General features: G+C 44.2%; 1 protein-coding gene across 4 annotated transcripts in view; it reads right to left on the bottom strand.

Annotated features, from left to right (window-relative positions):
* MAPKBP1 (mitogen-activated protein kinase binding protein 1) overlaps nt 1–19,594 on the bottom strand; it is a 57,586-nt gene that overhangs the window by 21,596 nt on the left and 16,396 nt on the right. For all 4 annotated transcript variants that reach the window (XM_036298218.1, XM_036298238.1, XM_036298228.1 and 1 more), the window contains exon 2: nt 5,158–5,249. In XM_036298218.1, the coding sequence (XP_036154111.1) occupies nt 5,158–5,249 (92 nt within the window). The remainder of the gene's footprint in view (nt 1–5,157; nt 5,250–19,594) is intronic.

The following is a 19,594-nucleotide window of genomic DNA, read 5'->3' as shown; positions in this document are numbered from 1 at the left end:
GATGCACGAATTTGTGCACGGGTGGGGTCCCTTGGTCTGGCCGGCAATCAGTCTGATGGGGCCTGTCTCGCCTAGTCCCAATCAGGGCTGATTGGGGCCAACTGGCAGGGGGGAGGGACAGCGGGAGGTTGGCCGGCTGCGAGAGGTTGGCTGTGGGAGCGCACTGATCACCAGGGTATAGCTCCTGCGTTGAGCGTCTGCCCCCTCGTGGTGAGTGCACGTCATAGTGACTGGTTGTTTGGTCATAATGGTCACTTAGGTTTTTATATATATAGATATGCTTATTGTTTGCTTGCCCTTCTTGAACCTAAACCCCACAAAGACCCTATATACCTTATTCGCATAATTCCCATCCCTCAAGGCACCAAGTCAGGCATCCTTTCCTCTCAGGTTTACCCAGTCTCTCCATGGCCCCTACACAGGGCTTGCCACAGAGAATAAGAAGGTAGTTCTATGCTCCTTCAGTTCAGATGTCACTAGAACACAGTTCAGAAGCAAATTCTGTGGCTTCACATTTGGTCCAGTGCTTTGAAGCTGGGGATCTCAGCATAAATTCCAACACGGACTAAGTAACTGAAGGGCCTCTCAGGAGAGCTGAGTTTCCTCTCCTAGCTAGGATAGGGCCAGTCACCTTTCCAGGACACTTCACACTCCAGTAGCTCCTCGGCTCATAGCATTCACCCAGGCCAGGCCCTGGCACTGGGGGACAAGAGAAACCCTTTCTCAGAACTTGATAGGGGGAAGGGCACTCCACAAGCATAGGACCACAGTTGTTTAATGATTATTTACAAACTTATAAACTATAGGGTTTTCTTACAGACCCTGGGAAACTGAAGGTTGTATTGCAAGGGGAAAAACAGGGCTGTGAAAAAATAAGAGATGCCTCGAAGCCCGGATAGACCTATTACTCAAAAAAGAAAATATATTTTGAGAACAAACCAAGGATGAGATAGTTTTTGATTTGGCTGCTGTGCCTGGACGCTGACCCCCTCAAGGTGTTTGCCCCAGGAATGCTGACCATTCTCCAGTTCCAGGAAGGGGAGGAGCTGTTTTTTAGAGAATTAAGAGAATTAACTACCCTCTTATCTGACTTCAAAATCCTGGAAGGAGACACAGGGGCCACAGATCTTGCAGCCCTTCTCCTGCCTCCCTTGCATGTAGCCTTTCTTCCTTATCCATATCTAATCAGTCGGCTAGTAGGGGAGGTTACAGCAGAATTTACAGGATGGCCTGCTGCTCTCTCCATACTGCCGGCATTATTGGAATAATAGCTCATATATGGTTCAACCTTGTCTTAGTTTAATTTGGCTCAAGTAGTGACAGGCGGCCTGGACCCGTTTGTGTCCGGTTTCAAACTGCCTGGCTTCACAGTAGCAATAGGGGCTATAGTAGGCTCTAAAGCCCCTGAACCTTCTACCGAGCCACCTAAGGAAGGGGCCCAAGTCAATTATGGGTGTTCAACTAAACTAGTATTCAAAGGGGCTATCTGGGGACCAGCCTGGTTTCCTAGGGCAGGGGGCTTAAAGTGTGACAGATGAGGGGTAGCCTTCCTGTGGGGAAGACAACAGGAAAAGGAGAACTCTGGAGAAGAGATGCTGGAGCCGCTAAAACTGACGGGTCTCTGCTCAGAGACTTCAGCCCACCTCTGCCTGACACACATCCTCCTCTACTCCACCCTCCCTGAGCTGTTTCATTTCCTTCCAGAAAACTTTGTTTTGGTTTGATAATTGCCTCTAGGCCTCTGGGAGAAATTTCTGAGCTTGGTTTCTCTTCTTTTTGTGTGTGTGATCTGTGTGTGTGTGTGTGTGTGTATGTTTCTCTTCTTGTTTCTAGGATACCTGAGCTGTTCCTAGAACAAGCTCAGTCAGAAGAAGAGAGTGGGGGTGGGGTGGGGGTGTTAGGATCACCAGATAGGAAGAGAAGAGAGGAGGGAGGGAGGAAAAGAAGCTGCTTGGTGGCCCCCAGATGCTCCAGAGGCACATCAGGGAGCTCCAGCGTAGAGCAAAACTAAACAACCAGAAAGGGGCCACTTGCAAAGAGAGTACTTAAAGTTCTAGGAAATCAAAAAGTCAGGGAGTAGATTGGGGCACTGCTCAAGGCTGGCCCAAGACAAGCACACTGAGGAAATCTACCAGGGTCACAGCAGGGATCTTCCATGCAGCGCCTGGAAGGATAATGACTGGCAGGCACATGATCCAGGCTGGGGCCTGCCCTTAAACAGAAGCACACACCCTTAAAGGCACCAGGCCTGGGGTGTATGGGGATGAGAGGGGGAGCAGGGCTCCACAATTCCAAGGGCAGAGCACAGGGCTCAGCATGCACTGAGCAGAAGCCCAGGCCTTTCCTAGCCAGCCCGCCCCACCTCCAACAAGAAGGAACCTAGCTTTCCCAGGCAGAGGCAGGCACGAGCGGAATTCCCCTGAGGCAGGCTGCACAGGGTATCCAGCAACAGAAGTCATTTATCAACTTGCTTCGAGAGGGCGAGAAGGAAGCCAGTTCAGCCTCTGCAGGGTATAAAGCCAGTGTAGCTCCCACAGCGTCCCCACCAGATAGCAAATGTCAGAGGGTCACTCAGGAGAGACACTGACCCAGAACCCAGGGGCAGAAGTCTCCCTGGCATAGACTGAGATGACCATAAAATGGGCATTTCTCATTCAAATGGTAAGTAGGCAGCTTTAAAAAATGAGCAGAAAATGTGGTCTTCCCCCATTTTAAAAGAGCTGCACCGGCCAGTGTCGCTCAGCTGTTTGGGGCGTAGTCCTGTACACCAAAAGGTTGCAGGCTCCATCCCCAGTCAGGGCACATATGGGAGGCAACCAATTAATGTTTCTCTCTCACATTGATCCATTGATATCTCTCTCTCTCTCTCTCCCTCTCTCTCTCTCTCTCTCTCTCTCTCTCCTCTCTCTCTCTCTCTCTTTCTCATTAATAAGCATGTCCTCGAGTGAGGATTTAAAAAAAAGTAAGAGCTCTACAGTCAAGACTACTTGAGTTGGAATCCCAATACAGACACTAGCTGTGTGCCCTTGGTGAACTGCTTAAGCTCTTTGAAGCTTAGTTTCTAAAATATAGGACGATAATAGTACCAACCTCACAGGGCTGCTCTGAGCAATAAATAAAATAACTCCTGTAGAATGCTTAACAAAGTGCCTGGCACAGAATAAGTTCTTGATAAGGTAGCTTTTTTGACGGAATAATAAAACTATGAAAATCATATCTGGTACATAAAAATCATATCTGGTACAAAACCTACACTGTGCAACTCACACTATGTAACTCACACTGGAGAACTTGGCATTCCCAATCTGGGGGTGGGGCAAGAGAGGTCTCGAGAGTAGTGGACTTCCCATTTTCTGTTCCTGTGCCCAGGAGCAAAGAAAAGAGGCTGACAGAACCAGAAGCAGGAGTGGCCCCAAGCCTCCAAAAGAAACACTTTTGCAAAAGCCTAAAGAAATGATGGCTGAGGGCTTCTTGCCTGTGGCAGCAGAGGAGTGAAAAGGCAGCAAGGGAAAGAACAGCCCAGAACCCTACTTTTCTTCCATGGCACTGTAGACAAAAAGGGGCCAAAGGCTGACATGACTAACTCAGAGGAGGCTTGCGTGGCAGCTTTGCAAACTCATAGACCTAAAGAAACCACAAAGGATTATTTGAAATTAAAACCTTTTATTAAAAAGCAAGTTATGGTGGGTAGTCATGTCCTAGGCCAGTATCTTCCCTGATTAAGATCAAGTTTTGATCTTTACTGAGACTACTGTCTTTTTGCATCTAAGATAACATACCTATGGAATGTCAGGGTAACTTGTAACTTCCCTTTTTCCAGACCCCTCAGGACACAACAAATGGTACCAGGGCCCAGGCCACAGATTCCCTCAATGTTATTGTTTTCATGTTAATTGTTGAAAGTTAACTATCCTGTACCCACCTATGTAAAAGAAGCATGTGTCTATCATTTTTCTTTTTATCCAACCCCAGATGTTTCCCAGCTTTGCTTTCTCTGCCTCCTAATCTATCACCAACGGATTTCATGTAACCCACTTACATCTCCTCCTTTGGTTATAATGTCTAAAAATAGGTGAAAAACTATCATTCTCTGGAGCATTATCTCAATACGTTGAGATTCTGCTTCCTGGCAATTGTGAACAGTTTGGCTCAAATAAACTCACAAAAATTCTTTACAGGCTTGAATGTTTCTTACTTTAACAGCACTGACATCTCTCAAAGTGACTAGAGTAGACAAATGTTCAGAGCAGCATTTTTCATAATAGCCAAAAGGTGGAAACAATGGTTAAATGCTCATCAACTGATGAGATAGAATGTGGTACTTTATCTTTAATGGAAGGTTATTTGGCCATAGAAAGGAATGAAGTTCTGATGCCTGTTACAACATGTATGAACCATGAAAAAAGTCACATAAGGCCAAGTATGGTATGATTCCATTTATATGAAATATCCAGAATAGGCAAATCTATATAGATAGAACATAGATTAGTTGTTGCTGAAGGCTGGAGATCTTAGGGGGAAATGGAGAGTGACTGCTAAAGAGTATGGGGTTTCTTTTTAGGGTGATGAGTGTGTTCTAGAATTGATTGTGATGATGGCTCCATAACTCTGAGGTTATACTAAAAGCCAATGAATTGTGTATTTTAATTTTTAAAAATATGCTTTTATTGATTTTTGTCTAGAGAGTGAGAGAGAAAGAGATAGAAACATTGATTGGCTGCTTCCTGTAGGCCTCCTACTGGAGATTGAGTCTGCAACCAGGAATAGAATCAGCGACCTCTTGGTGAATGGGACGATGCTCAACCATTTGAGCCACACCAGCCAGGCTGAGTTGTGCATTTAAAATAGGTGAATTGTGTGGTATATATATATATTATGTCTCGATAAAGCTGTTTTTAAAAATTACTACAAGGTAGATATTAAAGATGGTATTTGGAGCTGTATATAATATAAAATTTCAATCTATATGTGTGGGTGGGAATGGATAGCCAAAAAGCTAGAGCCTTTACCTGGCGCTATAACTCCTTTACAAAAATGGCACCAGAACATTCACCTGGATGTATCTCCCAGAAGACACCAGAAAACCCCTGTCCATCCCAACTAGTTTAGCATGGCTAGGAACTCTCCATGCAATAAGCCCTCTTCCAAGGTACTTACCCAGCTGGGTAGGCAACTAAACCAGACCGGGGGTCACAGGCAAGTCCTCTGCCTCCGGACACTGTTATTCCAAGCACCTTTTCCAAGGTCACCTGTAAGAGCAAGACAGAGAAGTGACGTATTATGGACAGAGTGGGGTTGGAAAGGAAGTATTAAAGGTACTCGGGACCATCCTGTAGTACTACTTTCCTAATGCCCCTGTCTTCAAGAGAATGGGCTACTGACTCTTTCAGGCTCCCAGGCCGCCTGATCACATGGGAAAAAGCCAGTGTGCACCACTGCCTTTTAACACGGCTCAATCTGTTGATACCACGGGAATGAAAATGAAGGGGTTAAGTTCTGCTCATGCAGCAGCGGAAAAAGCATTCCCCCAATCCATAAAGGCTCCGTTTACAAGATAAAGCCTTAGGTCCCCAGACTGGCTCTTGGGTAGATGATACTCAGGAGAGATCACTGATCTTCATGACTTGGCAGGCATGAAAGAAAGGCCACTCTGATCTACCAAGGGCCAGAAAAATGTTAGGTATCAATTAGGGGACTAATAATATCCCTGATCTTTGCATTCCATCACGTTCTCCCCTTCATCAGAGGACTCCGCCCCCACCCAAATGTCTGCCAGTTCATACAGACTATGAGCCCAGGAGGCAGAAACATGGCTTAATGCTGTGTTTGCAAAGCACAGATGCTGGGAGTACTCTAATTATTATCATTAAGCCACAACTCCCACGGAGATGAAAGGGAAACATGTGTCAAGTGCTCACACAAGATATGCACCATCACTCTCATCACTACTATTGTCACCCCACACGTCTGCAGCCCCCAGAGCGCACACTGAACTAACCTCAAACAGTTTACTATCTTCCTGCCAGATGATGCCATGTGAAATTCAGATCACCCTGTAAGCCTCTTGCTTGTCACTGAACCTTACCCCTTGCTACAGAATGTCTTGCTTGTCACTCTAGTCCAGTCTCTAGTGTTGTCTGGACTCCCTGCACTGGCGTTGGCTCAGAGGAATGGGTTTCTGATTTGAGTGGTCAAGTAAACAAGCTAGACTGAACTCTGCTAAGAGAGTCTCCGAGGCCCTCGGAGGGCAATCTGAACCAGAACCACTTGATGGGTGTTCATATCTGTGGCAGAGTGATCTACTCCTAGTCCAGGCCAGTTTCTAGAGACGGGAAGCCCAGAACCAATTAGGGTAGTTTTAGGGTCACTCCTCTCTTACGGTCTCAACTGGAGAAGTCAAACTACTCCTAGAGGGCCTGTTTAAATTCTTATCTCGAAAGACTATTTTAGTTTAAATTAAGTTGGAAAGAAATGCCCTGTGACTGCCAAAAACCACATCTTGGGACATAATAGTTAAAACTTATTTCCCAGAAGGGTCCCCAAGAGTCTTCTGTGCTTCTTGGAGATGTGGATGGATTCTCAGTCTCCTCACGGAGAGGCAGTCTAGTTCTAGAGCACCAGCACCACACTTGCCAATTGTCCTTGGGCCAGTCTGAGGCACCAAACCTTGTATACTAATTTTAGCCTACTCAACACATTTTTAAAATTTGTTAATTGTTTATCAAGAAAAACTATTTCTGCCTGGCTGGTATAGCTCAGTGGTTGAGCATCGACCTATGAACCAGGAGGTCATGGTTCGATTCCTAGTCAGGGCACATGTCCAGATTGCAGGCTCAATCCTCAGTAAGGAGCATGCAGGAGGCAGCCAATTGATAATTTTTCTCTTGCCATTGATCTTTCTATCTTCCTCTACCTTCCTCTCTGAAATCAATTTTTAAAAAATCATATATATATATATATATATATATGTAAATATATATAATTATATCAGGTATAATTATATATGAAAAACTATTCCATGCCCAATATTCATGTTTCATAGTTCAGAACACAGTTCAGTGACAAACTTCCATGGAATTCAACCCAAAGAAATTCTTTACATTTGAAAATCACTTTGCACTCTGCAAGATACTAGTTTGTTCATATCCTCAAAATCTTTCATGGAATCATAATTTCTGTAGAAATCTACAAATGTCTTCTTTCTTGGTTCAGCCACAGCAAACATATACATTGGTCACTCTGACAACAATATGAAATCACTGACACTTGGCCAGAAGGCCACATATCTGAGGTTTTGTCAAAGCACTGGCAGGCATGGTAGTTATATTCTCCTTAATACCAACGTCCTTCCTGATATAGAAATGGACCTTCAATACAGTCTTTTTTTTTAAGGGCAACACATTCTTGATAGTGTTGTACCTTAATGTATGCCTTCTTCCATACTTACCCAGCCACCTTTCTGAAAGGGCTGAGCACAGGGCACTGGCAGCACAGGGCACAAAATAACCCAGGGAAATGGGGGGGACACTCAGTTCAGGGCACCACCCCCTACCCTGACACTGTGCCTCTGGCTATCCTAGAGGGAGGCGTGCCCAGAAACATTCCTGCTGTACCAACTGCCTACTGCAGAAAAGAGAGACAGAAGCCTGAGGCCACATTGCCCACATAGATGGGAATGGTCATAAAATCAAGTGCAGTTGAGATAAAAGGCTGCTCAATCTTAATTTCTTCAAGCTAATCTGATTTCAGACAAATCTTTTGGATTCAAATTTGCATCAATCCCTCCCTTTGCTTCAGCTTGGTCCCAAAGAACCACACGAGTCTGTTGATTCTCAGCTTCCCTTCCCTCAGACAGGAATTTGGGTAGGTGTTTTGTGGGTAGATGATCCAATTCCATAGAGAATTGATTCTGAAACTAGCTTGGATCTTTCACTAGCAGTTTAAAGCAGGAAGGAGACGTGAGTTACACAGAGCCTAAAGACCAGTATTTATCAAAGGTTTTTGACCATGACCCACAACAAGAAACACATCCTACCTCATGACCCAGTATATACGACACATGTATGTGTGTGTATGTGCTAAAACTGAAAAAAAGTTTCACAAAACAATACTTACTCTTATTGCATGCAGAACTGTATGTAATAAGTAATGTAACACTCTATTTTCTATGTATTCTATTTCATTAAAAAATAATTCTGGCCCTAGTCAGTTTGGCTCAGTGGATAGAACGTCAGCCTGTGGACCAAAGGGTCCCAGCTTGATTCCAGTCAAGGGCATGTACCTTGGTTGCAGGCTCCTCCCCGGCCTGGGCCCTGGTCAGGGCTCGTGCAAGGGGCAACCAATCGGTGTGTTTCTCTCACATCACTATTTCTCACTGTCTTTCCCTCTCTCTTGCACTCTCCCTAAAAATCAATGAAAAAATATCCTTTGGTGGAATTAACAACAACAAAAAATAATAATAAATTAAATAGTAATAATTCTAGTCGTGGCCCACTTTACTGATTTCATGACCTACAAAATGGCTGGAAGCTACAGTGTGAGAAACCCTCTTGCAGACCATCTTTTTCAGCAGGGCCTGGGTTTCAGACTCTGATCCCTGGCACCTTTGTGTTCCCCAGTCACTTTCCTCCTAGCATTCTCAGCAGTGTACAAACATCTGGGCCAGGAAACCCAGGAGTTTGCCTAGGCTCAAAACTTGGCTATTTTCAAAGGATTTGTTGGTTTTGGCTTTTTCGGCTTTCTGAGCAACTAGCTATCCAAGGGGGATGGGGGGGCAATTTCCTTTGGCTCAGTGGAGGAGGAAGAGGAGGGGAAAAACATTCAGGGGCATCAGCTGCTTTTTATTTTATGTTCTAACTCAAACCAGCTTCCTGTTTGCAGGGAGGTTTTGGGCTGAGCTCCACTTTCAAAGGATCTGAGAGTTCAGAGCTCCTGAAAGCTCCAACATCTAGGCTTATTTTGCAAGGCTCCAGGCTCCATCACAATGGACTTTATAAACTGACTCTCTCCCTCTCATAACCTTCTCCATACCCTCTTTTTCTAAAAACAGTACCATTTCCATCTACCCTAGAAAATGGAGACAAACCTAGACCCTCCCTGCAAATCCACCACAGGCTAAAGCAGCGGTTCTCAACCTGTGGGTGCGACTCCTTTGGGGGTCGAACGACCCTTTCAAAGGGGTCGCCTAAGACCATCGGAAAACACATATATAATTACATATTGTTTTTGTGATTAATCACTATGCTTTAATTATGTTCAATTTGTAACAATGAAAATACATCCTGCATATCTGATATTTACATTACGATTCATAACAGTAGCAAAATTACAGTTATGAAGTAGCAACGAAAATAATTTTATGGTTGGGGGTCACCACAACATGAGGAACTGTATTAAAGGGTCGCGGCATTAGGAAGGTTGAGAACCACTGGGCTAAAGGCACAAGCTCCGGCAGTGGTATGCTGGAGCTGGCTTGCACTGGCTCGTGAGCGCTGATCATGCGTCTTTTTCCACCTCCACTTTCAGTGACAACACATTTGTAGCTTGAAATCACCACGGTGGGAGTACTTACACCATAGAAATCAGCGAACATTACATATCAGGGTCCTTTTTCCCCCTCAGAGAGCCTGTAAACATTTACCGACACACCACTGAGTTCAAGTAACTATTATCTCTCACTTGGTCTGTGGTTGTAATTCCCATGTGTTCTCTCTGCTTCATGCCTTCCCCCCTACAGTCTTTTTCCACATGGCAAGCCACAATGATATTTTTAAAATATACATGAGGACATGTCATTACTCTGCTCAAAACCTTCGAATGGCTTTCCATCTTTAAGTTCAAATCCAAATACTAGATCTAGTTTATAAGGTCCTAAATCATCTGGCCTCTGGCTCTCTCTCCGACCTCATTTCCTACACTCTCCCTCTCACTGACTCCATCCACCCCAATCACCCTGGCTGCCTTAAGCACCTCAAGTGGAGTCTAGCCTCAGGTCCTTTGCATATGCTATTCTGTGGATGCTCTAATCTCAGCTATTCACAGAGCTAGTTCACTGGGGGCTTGGCTCAAAGGTCTCCTCAGAGAAGGCTTTCCAGACTAGCTTTTCTGCTATCACTCTAAGCTCAACTTATCCTGCTTTATTTTATTTATTATTTTATTATGTTTTATATTTTATTTTACTCATCTGATATAAATATTTTCATTGATTTCAGAGAGGAAGGAAGAGGTATAGACAGATAGAAACATCAATGATGAGAGAGAGTCATTGATTGGCTGTCTCCTGCATGCCCCACACTAGGGATTCAGCCCGCAACTCAGGCATATGCCCTGACCCAGAATCGAACTGTGACCTCTTCATAGGTTGACGCTCAACCACTGAGCCACGCCAGCTGGGCTGAGGATATATATATATATATATATATATTTTTTTTTTTTAGAGAGAGGTTAAGAGAGGGAGGGGGTGGGGGAGAGAGAGAGAAACATTGATTGGTTGCCTCCCACACATGTCCCAACCAGAGCTGGATATCATGTCTGCAACCATGGTACATGCCTTGACCAGACATCAAACCCACAATCTTGCATCTGTGGGCCAGCACTCTAACCACTGAGCAAACAGCCAGGGCTATCCTGCTTTATTTTTCTTCATAGCACTTAGTCAGGCAGTGACCTGACACTGATTATATCTCTGTCAACATACTTATTGTCTGTCTTCTCCATCAGAATATGAGCTCCTTGAAGGCAAAGAGCTATCCCTCACTGGTATATCCCTAGCACATAATTTATATAGTGCAAGGCACACAATGGGTACTTGATAAATATTTGATGAGTAAATGAAAGCATGGCAGAGCCTTCAGAAACAGTGAAATACCAGACATGAGAAGTCCAGGAAAACTGTGGTATTTCAGGCCAGTAAAGCTGCTCTCCAAAAAGAATCTAAAACTGGTTGTGACACAAAAACCATGTCTAGATGGGACAAGCACATGGGGATCTTAAGAAAGATTTTGTTTCTTGCCCTGGCCTGTGTTGCTCAGGAGTTAGAGCATTGGCCCACACACTGACGGGTCAGAGTTCAATTACCAGTCAAGGGCACATACCTGGGTTGTAGGTTCAATTCCTCGCCCTACTTGGGGCATGTGCAGGAGGCAACCAATCCACGTGTTGACACAATGATGTTTCTCTCTCTCTCCCCCCCCTCCCTCCCTTCCACTCTCTCTAAAAATCAATGAAAAAACATCCTCCCGTGAGAATTAACAAAAAAAAACAAAAAAGAAATTAACCTATGGAAGAACCATCATTCAAAACTAACTGCCTGAAATCTATCTGAATGGAAGTCCTATAACTAAGGATATGAAAAAGTCACATTGAGACTGGTAAAGGTGTGGAGATGCAGAATGGCTGGCCCCACACCCACGTGTGGTGGATAAATATTGGGAAGTGTATCTCAGCTGCAGAGGTCCCCTCTGAGGTGTGAGGGGTCCAAGCCCTACACCAGGCCTCCCAGCAGTGCTAGACCCACACCAGGCCTCCCAACCCAGGGTTTGATGTCGAGAAGAAAAGTCCCCATAACTTCTGGCTCTAAAATCCAGCAGGGGATTGAGGCTGAGTGAGGCAGAGGCAGCTCCAGGCAGCCCCTCTTAAAGGCTCCTCTTAAAGGCCCATGAACAGACTTAGACTCACTTTCTCTGAGTTCCAGAACTGGGGAAGCAGCTCGAAAGGCACCAGAGATATACGGGGAGGAACTGAAGTGTTTGGGATCAGGGCAAGAGCTGGAGGGGCAGCTTTCTCCCAGACAGCAGAGGCTATTGTCCCTTTTCTGAGCCCTACCCCATAGAGCCAGCAGGCAGGCACCATATGTGAGTCTCCATCATCCTGGCTCACATTATTTGCCCAATCCTGATGATTCCCTGGGAACCGGCCCCATCAACTTATGGGCCTAACCAAACTGTTTCCAGTGGCTTTTCCATACAAATGGCTATCTTGGTTCATCGTGCTTCAGACTTTCCTAAAATCTCCCAAACAAGCAGCATCTGGCCTCAGCTGGCTCCATGCCTCTCACTAAGTGGCCCCAGGCCTGTCACTAGCAGCAGCCAGCCTTGATTCACAGCTTTCTTGGCCTTGCCTGGGCAACTCCAAGCCCAGCACAAATAGCAGCCATCTGCAGATCACTTTGTAGCTCATGCTGGGTGACCCCAGGCAGAGCACAGGCAGCAGCTGACTTTGTCCACCTCCCAGGAGGCCCCAGAGCCAGCCCACCCAGTGGACAGCTTCAGACCACATCAAAGCACCACCCAACCACAAGCAACACACTCAACGGGCGAACTCAGCAGGCACCAGAAACTCAGGTCAAGAACTGGAGGGACAGCTTTCTGTCCTGAAGTCAGTCCTGCTCTGTGCGATGGGACCCTACACAACTGATCCTCCACAGTTGTTGGTGGTCAATGGTTGTAGCCAGTCCTTGCAGCTGATCAGCCTGAGAGTAAATCCCTCCCATTGGCATGCCAAAAGCAGTCAAGGCTCAACTACAAGAGGAAGGTGTACACAGCCCATACAGAGGTACATCTCCAGTACCCAGCTTGGGTGACCGGGGAGACTCTGCCACTGGATCCTACAAAGCACCTACTACATAAGACCATGCTGCCAAGCCCAGGAGATGTAGCACCTCTACCTAATACATAGAAACAAACAGAGGAGGCTGCCAAAATGAAGAGATAAGGAAACATGCCCTAAATGAAAGAACAGAACAAAACTCTAGAAAAAGAACTGAACAAAATGGAGACAGGTGATCTACTAGATGTAGAGTTCAAAACACTGGTTATAAGTATGCTTAATGAATTTAGTGAGAACCTCAACAGCATAAGAAAGAACCAGTCAGAAATGAAGAATACACAAACTGAAATGAAGAATAATTACTAGGAAATCAACAGTAGAGTAGATGAAGCTAAGAATCAAAACAGCAATTTGGAATATAAGGAAGCAAAGATCACCCAATCAGAATAGCAAAAAGAAAAAAGAATCCAAAGAAATGAGGAGAGTGTAAGGAACCTCTGGGACAACTTCAAGCACACCAACATTCACATCATAGGGCTGCCAGAAAGAGAAGAGAGAGAGCAAGAAATTGAAAACCTATTTGAAAAAATGACAGAAAACTATCCTATCTTGATGAAGGAAATAGACATACAAGTCCAAGAAGTGCAGAGAGTCTCAAACAAGATGAACCCAAAGAGGCCCACACCAAGAGACATCATAAATAAAATGCAAAAGGTTAAAGACAGAATCTTAAACGCAGCAAGAGAAAAGCAGTTAGTTACCCATAAGACTGTCAGCTGATTTCTCAACAGAAACTTTGCAGGTCAGAAGGGATTGGCAAGAAATATTCAAAGTGATGAAAGACAAGGGTTACTCTACCCAGCAAAGCTATCGTTTAGAATCAAAGGACAGAGAAAGAGCTTCCCAGATAAGAAAAAGCTAAAGGAATGCATCACTACCAAACCAGTATTATATGAAACGTTAAAGGGTCTTCTTGAAGAAGGAGGAGGAGGAGAAGGAAAAGAAGGAGGAAGAGCAGCAGCAGCCTGGTTGGCATGGCTCAGTGGTTGAGCTTTGACCTATGAACCAGGAGGTCACGGTTCGATTCCTGGTTGGGCCACATGCCCAGGTTGCAAGCTCAATCCCCAGTGTGGGGCATGCAGGAGGCAGTCAATCAACGACTCTCCCATCATTGATATTTCTATCTCTCTCCCCCTCTCCCTTCCTCTCTGAAATCAATAAAAACATATTTTTAAAAAGAAGGAGGAGGAGGAGTAAAGAAAAAAGCAAATATAAGAACAATAAAATACATATCTATCAACAATTAAATCTAAAAAACAAAATAAATGAAAGAGCCAAGTAGAAACAGACTCATAGATACAAAGAACATTTTGATGGTTACCAAACAGGAGGGGGATTGGAAGGATGGGTGAAAAAGGTAAAGGAACTAAGAAGTAGAAATTGGTAGTCAAGGGGATGTGAAATACAACATAGGGAATATAGTCAATAATATTGTAATAACTATATATGCTGTGAAATGGGTATGAGATATATTGAGATGATCATTTAGTAAGTTATATAATGTCTAATCACTGGGATATACACCTGAAACTAATATAATATTGTACATCAATTGTAATTGAAAAATAAAAAATGATTAAAAATAAATCTAATAAAATTCTATTGTCACTAAAAAAAAGGGAAAGAAAATAGCTGAATTAAAAATCTGGATGAGACCCAAGTTCTGACAGAAACTTCAGCTCCAAACCCTCATTGCTCACATGCCAAATGAAACATAGCCCAAAGATACACCAGAGCCCAGGTACCTGATTATGGCCAGTGACTTGGGACACACTTGCTATAGGCAGCTAGCACTCCAATATATCTAAAGGTCTAGAAACATCGCTTCATGTATAAGTGAAAACTCAGAGCTAAGAAGAGAGCATTCACTTTGTATTCTATAGTGATCTCCTCTACATCCAAAACACAGCCTAAAAGCAGGAAGAATAATCAAGTTGTGACCCAGCCTCTGCTTTGGCAGGTGGAGACTGCTGAAATAGAGGAAAGCTTATACCAGCCTGAAAGAAGGTGTCATCTTTCCCTGGAAGCAAGGCTGCAGGAGTACAGAATTACTACAGGTGTACTGTGAAGGAGGGCTTGAATACCCACCACTCCCAGCATGCACTAGGCAGGGCAGTATTTTATCCTCTTGAGAGGAAAAAGGAAAACAAAATCGTTCCTCACTATAATGAGATAAAGGGATAACTTCATAATAGCCTATTCCCAAGAGAGAGAGAAAAAAATAAAGCCAACTGTTTAAATGCTCTTCTGGCTCTCATTAAAGGAGATGGAAAAAACAGGTGGCTTAGAGGCGACAGACAGATAGGACTACTCATTCACACGAGGGAACAGTATTTTCCAACACGCAGATTACAACCTATTAATGGGACTTGAAATTGATTTAGTGAGTACTGAATAAAAATAAATCTCATGGCATGTTGTAAGGGTAAGTATTGAAACTTTCGGTTTGGGGGGAAGTGGTGTGTGTATACGTATGTGTGTGTTTGTGTCTGCGTGTGTATTGGGTCACAATGTATAATAAATTTTTCTTTCTTTTTTTTGCCAATCCTCACTCGAGGATATTTTTTCCATTGATCTTTATTTTTAGAGAGAGTGAAAGAGAGAGGGAGAGAGAGAGAAACATCGATGTGTCAACACATGGATTGGTTGTCTCCCATACATGCTTCCCACTGGGGCTGAGGATTGAACCTGCAACCCAGGTTTCTGCAAGTCTTTGACTGGAAATCAAACCTGTGATCCTTTGGTGCCTGGGCCAACGCTCTAACCACTGAGAAATACCAGCTAAGGCTATAATGTATTTCTTAATGTGGGTTGTTCTACAAAGTTTGAAAGTTACTGGAGGGCTATGGGGGATCCTAAGGTAAAGAATACACATACTCTACCCTCAAGGAAGATGAATGATATACGACAAAGCAATCCAGTATGTGACAAGGATCATGAGAAAGATATAGAGTGCTCAAAGAAGAGGAAGAGAGATGACTTCTTAACAGGATCAGGAATGGGAAACAATGAAGCTTTCTTGGAAGGTGAGATGGTATTTGGCCTTGACCTTGCAATGAGGATATGATTTTGACAGGTGGACATACGAACAGAAGGAATTCTCAGTAGAAGAAGCTGCATGACCAAAAGTTTGGCAGAAGGAAATAAAAGAGCAAGTGAGCAACGGTGAAAGCAAAGAGTGTGTAGGAGAATAAGTCAGGAGAGATAGACTGCAACCAGACCAGGTAGGCCTTGAATGCCAAACTAAGTGGGCCATCTGTAGGTCTGGGAAGCCATTGAAGGGTTTCAAGCCAGGGACACAAAGTTATATTTTAGTGATGATGTATATAAAACATACATAGGCCCTGACTGGTTTGGCTCAGTGGATAGAGCATCAGCCTGTGGACTGAAAGGTCCCCGGTTCGATTCTAGTCAAGGGCATGTACCTTGGTTGCAGGCACATCCCCAGTGCGGGGTGTGCAGGAGGCAGCTGATCGATGTTTCTCTCTCATCGATATTTCTAACTCTCTATCCCTCTCCTTTCCTCTCTGTAAAAAAATCAATAAAATATATTTTTAAAAATAAATAAATAAATAAAACATACAACATAGGCAGGGAGCCCAATCAGGAGGCTGTTACAATAGTTTAGGTGAGAAGTAATGAGAAGCTGGATTCGCATGAAGATAGTGGGAATAGAATAGAAATTATGTGTTCAAAAGTGACAAAGCAAATAGAATTGGCAAGACTGGGCTCTGTACAATTTTCAAGAAAAAAGAAGACTCAAATCTTGAACCTCAGAAATAGGAAATAAGGTGGTACCCTGATCAAAAAGAGGACTTGGGTCTGGACACGCAAGGAAGGATGGGAGCCAATGATGTCTGTTTTAGACATGTTGAATCTAAGGTGCACCAGAGATATTTAGTAGAAACCACAGAATGTTCAACTTAGCAACATAAATAAGAATTAATGCTTGGGAGAGGTCATGACTAGAAATAAATATCTGAGGGTTATTCATATGGAGGTGAAAACCACCATTGAAAGTACAATGAGACAGGAGAAGATGGAGGGAGAGGAGAGAGAAGCTAAGGATAGAACTATGGGGAATATCTATTTTTAGAGTATGAAGAAGATGAAGCCAGGCAGTTAGAAAGGAAAGAGCAAAACCAGGAAGCCAGTGAAGGGAGAATTCCCAGAAGGGACGGGTGGCTCATGTAAGTACTAAAAAGAAGTAAAGGCCTGGCTGGTGTGGCTTAGTGCTTGAGTGTCGACCTATGAACCTAACTTTTCCTGTCCTTTCTCTCTCTCTTCCTTTCTTTCTTCTTCCTTTCTCCCTTCCTTCCTTCCTTCCTTCCTTCCTTCCTTCCTTCCTTCCTTCCTTCCTTCCTTCCTTCCTTCCTTCCTCCCTCCCTCCCTCTCTCCCTCCCTTCCTTCCTTTCTCTCTCTCTCTTCTCTCTCTCTCTCTCTCTCTCTCTCTCTCTCTCTCTCTCTCTCTCTCTCTTCCCCTCCTCCCCCCTACCCCTTCACCCCAGAACTAAGCAGTTCACAAGCCAGAGGAGAGGCACCAGCCAATGAAAGATCCAGTTTGTGAAGCCAAGACAATGATTCTGCTAGAGAAGGGCTTCTGGCTTGAGCCCGGGGCATAAATGGTTCAGATTTGCCCTCCCTTTCTTAGTGTCAGGGGCCACTACAGGGAGTCTGCAATAGTAGGATTAAGAGGCCAGAGCCACAAAGCCCGGGTCATCTAAGATTTAGCTGACTTCAAATTGGTAAAGGAAACTCCAGCAACTTAAAGGAAGCCTATCTCTGTTTTTGTTGCCATGTTTTGTTGCCACCAGTTTTTTTCTTCCCCCTTCCATCTTCCTTTCTCCACTTCTCAATCCCACTCAAAACAAGTTATAAATACCTGAGTTCTAAGTCATTCCAGCCAAACCATGGACTTGCTATTTCTATAAACAAGCATGCCACAGACCTGTCTGAGGCAGAGCACTCTCCATCTTCCCCTCCCTTCCTGCAGGTTAAGAATAATTATGCTGGTCTCTTGCCCAGACACTACACTCTAATCTCACAAAGCAGATTCTCCACCAGATTCTGAGAATTGCCACTTATGCAAAAGCCACAGAGGAAGCCCAAGGCCCACAGGCTTTGTGCAGGGATTTAGCCAGCGGGGCGGACACCCAGTGACTGGCTGGGGCGGGGAGTGGGGAAAGGGAGCATCATGCCCAAGCTCACTCACTCCTGCTCCTTCAGAGTCCAAAGTGCCATCTGGTCAGAGGCAGGAAGGGTCAGATGGCCGCTTCAAGACTGTAGATCAGATCTTGCCTCTCTACCCTGCTCCTGGTCTACCCATCTGGCTGATTTATAGTTCTACTGTCTATTCCATAAAGGCTCCTAGAAACAAATAACCCCCAATATGACAGAAAAACCACATGCCCTGAACTCTCTTGCTTAGAGTTCAGAATCGGTTGGAGTTGAGCCAGTTCTCTGGTGCTGAGATTAAAATAGCCTCAGCTTCTAAGGAAGGTAATCTGCCACTTCCCAGGAGGTGACCTTAGAGATCCTCTACTCCTAAGTCCCTGGAGACTAGAGAACAAACACATTAAAGCTAACCTGGACTAGCAATAGAATTACTAGCAATCCTGGACTAGCAATAGAATTACTCAGGGGCTTAATAAATTTTTTTCAGATAGTAGTCTCATCCTATCCCCATCTCCTATCTGGAAAAATTCTCAATCAATAGACATGGACAGGGGTTCAAAAATCTGTATTTTAGAGCTCTCCAGGTAGTTCTAATGATTTAATTAGATGGGAAACTATTGAATTAATGCATTTTCCTTTTTTGCTTCCAAATTTCAACCACTCCTGAGACTAAGGAGAAATAATGTTCCCAGTATTCTTACAAGAATCTCCAGGTGCTCTCCTCTCTGAGCATGGCCACACCTTTCCCAGCCCCTCCTCTTACCCCCAGGGCATTACCCTTGCCTTTCCCTCTCCTAAACAGCAAGGGCCCTTCTTTTGCTTCTATAACTTGTTTCCTAAGCCTATGGCAGCCCAGCTGGCTCACTTCTAACCCTTTAACTTTCTAAATAAACTTTCTCTTGTAATTTGAAAAATAATAATAATATCCAGATCCATGGGTACAAAGAGTCTTGTGCAGAGAGGATCTACAGCTATAACAATGATCACTTATTGAATGTTATGTACTCTGTGCCAACAACTGTGCTAAGCACTTTACAAGATTATCTCATTTAATACTCTTGACAACTTTATAAAGGACAAGAATACTCTCCATTTTACAGATGAAGAAATCAGGTAAGTAGTGAGTGAAAAAAAACAGAATTTAGACCCAGATCTGTCTGGTTCCAGAAACCATGGTGACCAGAGGAGGGAGTTCAGGTTCTCCAAAACCCCCAGAATGTTCAGTTTCTGAAAGAGCACATGAGGAAGTCACTGCACCTTTGGGGAACCAACAGGGACAGATCTGAGAACCAAGGTAGAAGGCAGAGGACACAGGATGAAGTAGAGGGCCAATAGGGTCCTCTCCTGTTAGCTTTAATGTGTTTAAAAAAAACACAAAAAACAGGCAGGCCTTACCCATAGCTGAAATGGGTCTAAAAACTGGGTTCTGACCTCTCCTCACTGAGATGATTACAGAGAAAGAGGAATGGAGGGTCTTCCAATGCTAGAGTATCCCATGTGGTCAGAGCTTGCCCATGTCCAGCCGGTACTTGACCTACAGTCAACATGGATAACTGACACCTGTTTCCAAGGCAACTGGCATTACAGTGTCAGAAGCAGGAGAATCTGATTTCATGTGCAGATGGAGAAAGAGGTTAGAAGGGCATCAGATTTCAGACCAGAGGGGAGGGAATAAGGGGACTATCACTAAAGGACTCAATTATAATACAATCATCAGCATGCGCTGAAGTCCAAAAAGCAGCCTGAACAACACAAATGCCTGGTACAGAGCAGGTACTTCTACCCTCCCTTTCTCATCCAGCTACCAGAAAGG

The sequence above is a fragment of the Myotis myotis genome, unplaced genomic scaffold (assembly GCF_014108235.1).
Source record: "Myotis myotis isolate mMyoMyo1 unplaced genomic scaffold, mMyoMyo1.p scaffold_m19_p_1, whole genome shotgun sequence".
Classification (NCBI taxonomy): domain Eukaryota; kingdom Metazoa; phylum Chordata; class Mammalia; order Chiroptera; family Vespertilionidae; genus Myotis; species Myotis myotis.
This window is presented reverse-complemented; position numbering and strand designations above follow the sequence as displayed.